This window comes from Aplysia californica, unplaced genomic scaffold, assembly GCF_000002075.1.
Source record: "Aplysia californica isolate F4 #8 unplaced genomic scaffold, AplCal3.0 scaffold00279, whole genome shotgun sequence".
Taxonomy (NCBI): Eukaryota; Metazoa; Mollusca; class Gastropoda; order Aplysiida; family Aplysiidae; genus Aplysia; species Aplysia californica.
The window spans coordinates 370,811-372,493 of record NW_004797549.1 but is presented as its reverse complement, the minus strand read 5'-3'; the positions used below and the strand labels follow the sequence as shown (position 1 = coordinate 372,493).

Sequence of the window (1,683 nt, the reverse complement as noted above, 5' to 3'; positions counted from 1 at the left end):
TTACATTTCAGACTATTATTAAAGAGTCTAAAATGTCAAAGTGAAAAAGGTAAACCCCTTACGGGTAAAGCAAAAGTTAACCCCCCCCCCCCAACATCCTGTATTAAATAATACATAAAAAACTAAGTTTGCCGGATATTCGAACTCAATATTTGAAAAAGAAAGGTGTAACAGAATCATTTTCTTTAAAAAGTGAAATATAAAGACAAATAACAAAGTAATCCCCTTCTCTATCTTTTTTTTCTGAGGAAGCTTACGCATTTTAAAATTGAAAGATTATTGATGTCCATATTCTATCATTCAACAATAGAAAGTGTGATCAATTTCTGCATGACAGCATAGGCCTGGAACGCAAGACAACAAGATAAAGACAAATTGAATCGATTAATACAGAAAGCCTGCAAAAAATAACACCTACATTCCCCTACTTCGATGAAATATACAGACTTAGACAAAAGTTAGGGATCACTTGCAAACACTCTTCTTGGGTCGAACTGCACGTGGGCGTTTTTTTGGACAGACCCAGTGGCTTGATGGAGCTGCCTCAGGCGGACAATGACAGAATCAGTGCGAGCCTTCTGGCAACTTCTCGGGCTCCAACTCCATCCTGCAGCCACGCTATAGCCCTGGCACGATCAAAGTCTCTCAGCTTTCGTTTTAGTGGCATGATGATGCGATACCGGATTTTGCGCAAACAGTGTCTTATAATGCTACCAAAGTGAGCACAGTTCGAGACTGTACGTCTGTTTATGACGTGCACCAGACATTTTAACTGAGGAAAGTCCTTGGTGTCGCACACAAGTCGATAAAAAACAGCAAATTTGGCTAAAATTCCCCGAGAATTTCCGTGTTTCACGTGGTGGTTTTGTCCCTTTATAAGGCTTTGTAGTACACGTTGGTAACCATTAACACTTTCAGAGCAAACATTTGGAAACATTCCTTGCTGTCTTTTTTCGGCTGTTCTTAAAGATTAGGTCAAGGTGGTCTTTAACTTTTGTTGAAGTCTGTACATTATCGCTTGCACTAGAAAAAGTAATCCAATCGTTTTGGACAGTAAACACTTCTTATTCCCTCAAATAGAAATATCAATCAGAAGTACAAGACCTAGGCGTCTGAACTGTAACAAAGAGAGATACAGAAGGTCAGTCTTACCATCATCCATTAAACTTCTACCCTCTTAATCATATTGTTGTAAATATTCCTAAGACTTTTAAGGTAAAGTATGCATCAGAACACCGTTGAGTTACAATCAGAATACTGAGTATGTATCTACCTTAACTATTAATGTTTATAATTATTGTTCATTTATATTATGCAGGTGAGGTGAGCCTGTATGTGAGTGTAAGCATACTATCACATTATTATTATGGTTATGTGCACATCGTACGTGTGTGGAAGAGAGGATGTGTGGCCAATCTGCCTGGGTCTGGACAATAAAGATGCATCTTATCTTCTCTTATCTACCTTATCTTATCTTATCTTAAAATCTGCTTTCCTTCCTATGATCGTCACCATCACCACTACCACCAGCAACAAAAACAAGAACAACAACCACAGAAACAACAACAGACCAATACCAGCACCATTAACAACAACAACAACAACAACAACAACAACAACAACAACAACAACAACAACAACAACAACAACAACAACAGAAACAACAACGACAGAAACAAAAAC

At 38.0% G+C, this 1,683-nt stretch overlaps 1 protein-coding gene across 1 annotated transcript in view; it reads right to left on the bottom strand.

The window, feature by feature from the left end:
* Positions 1–296: 296 nt before the first annotated feature.
* Positions 297–1,683, bottom strand: part of LOC106012168 (sporozoite surface protein 2) — an 18,699-nt gene continuing 17,312 nt past the window's right edge. Inside the window, exon 5 of the mRNA XM_013084226.2 lies at positions 297–344. Within this exon, the coding sequence (XP_012939680.2) occupies positions 297–344 (48 nt within the window). The remainder of the gene's footprint in view (positions 345–1,683) is intronic.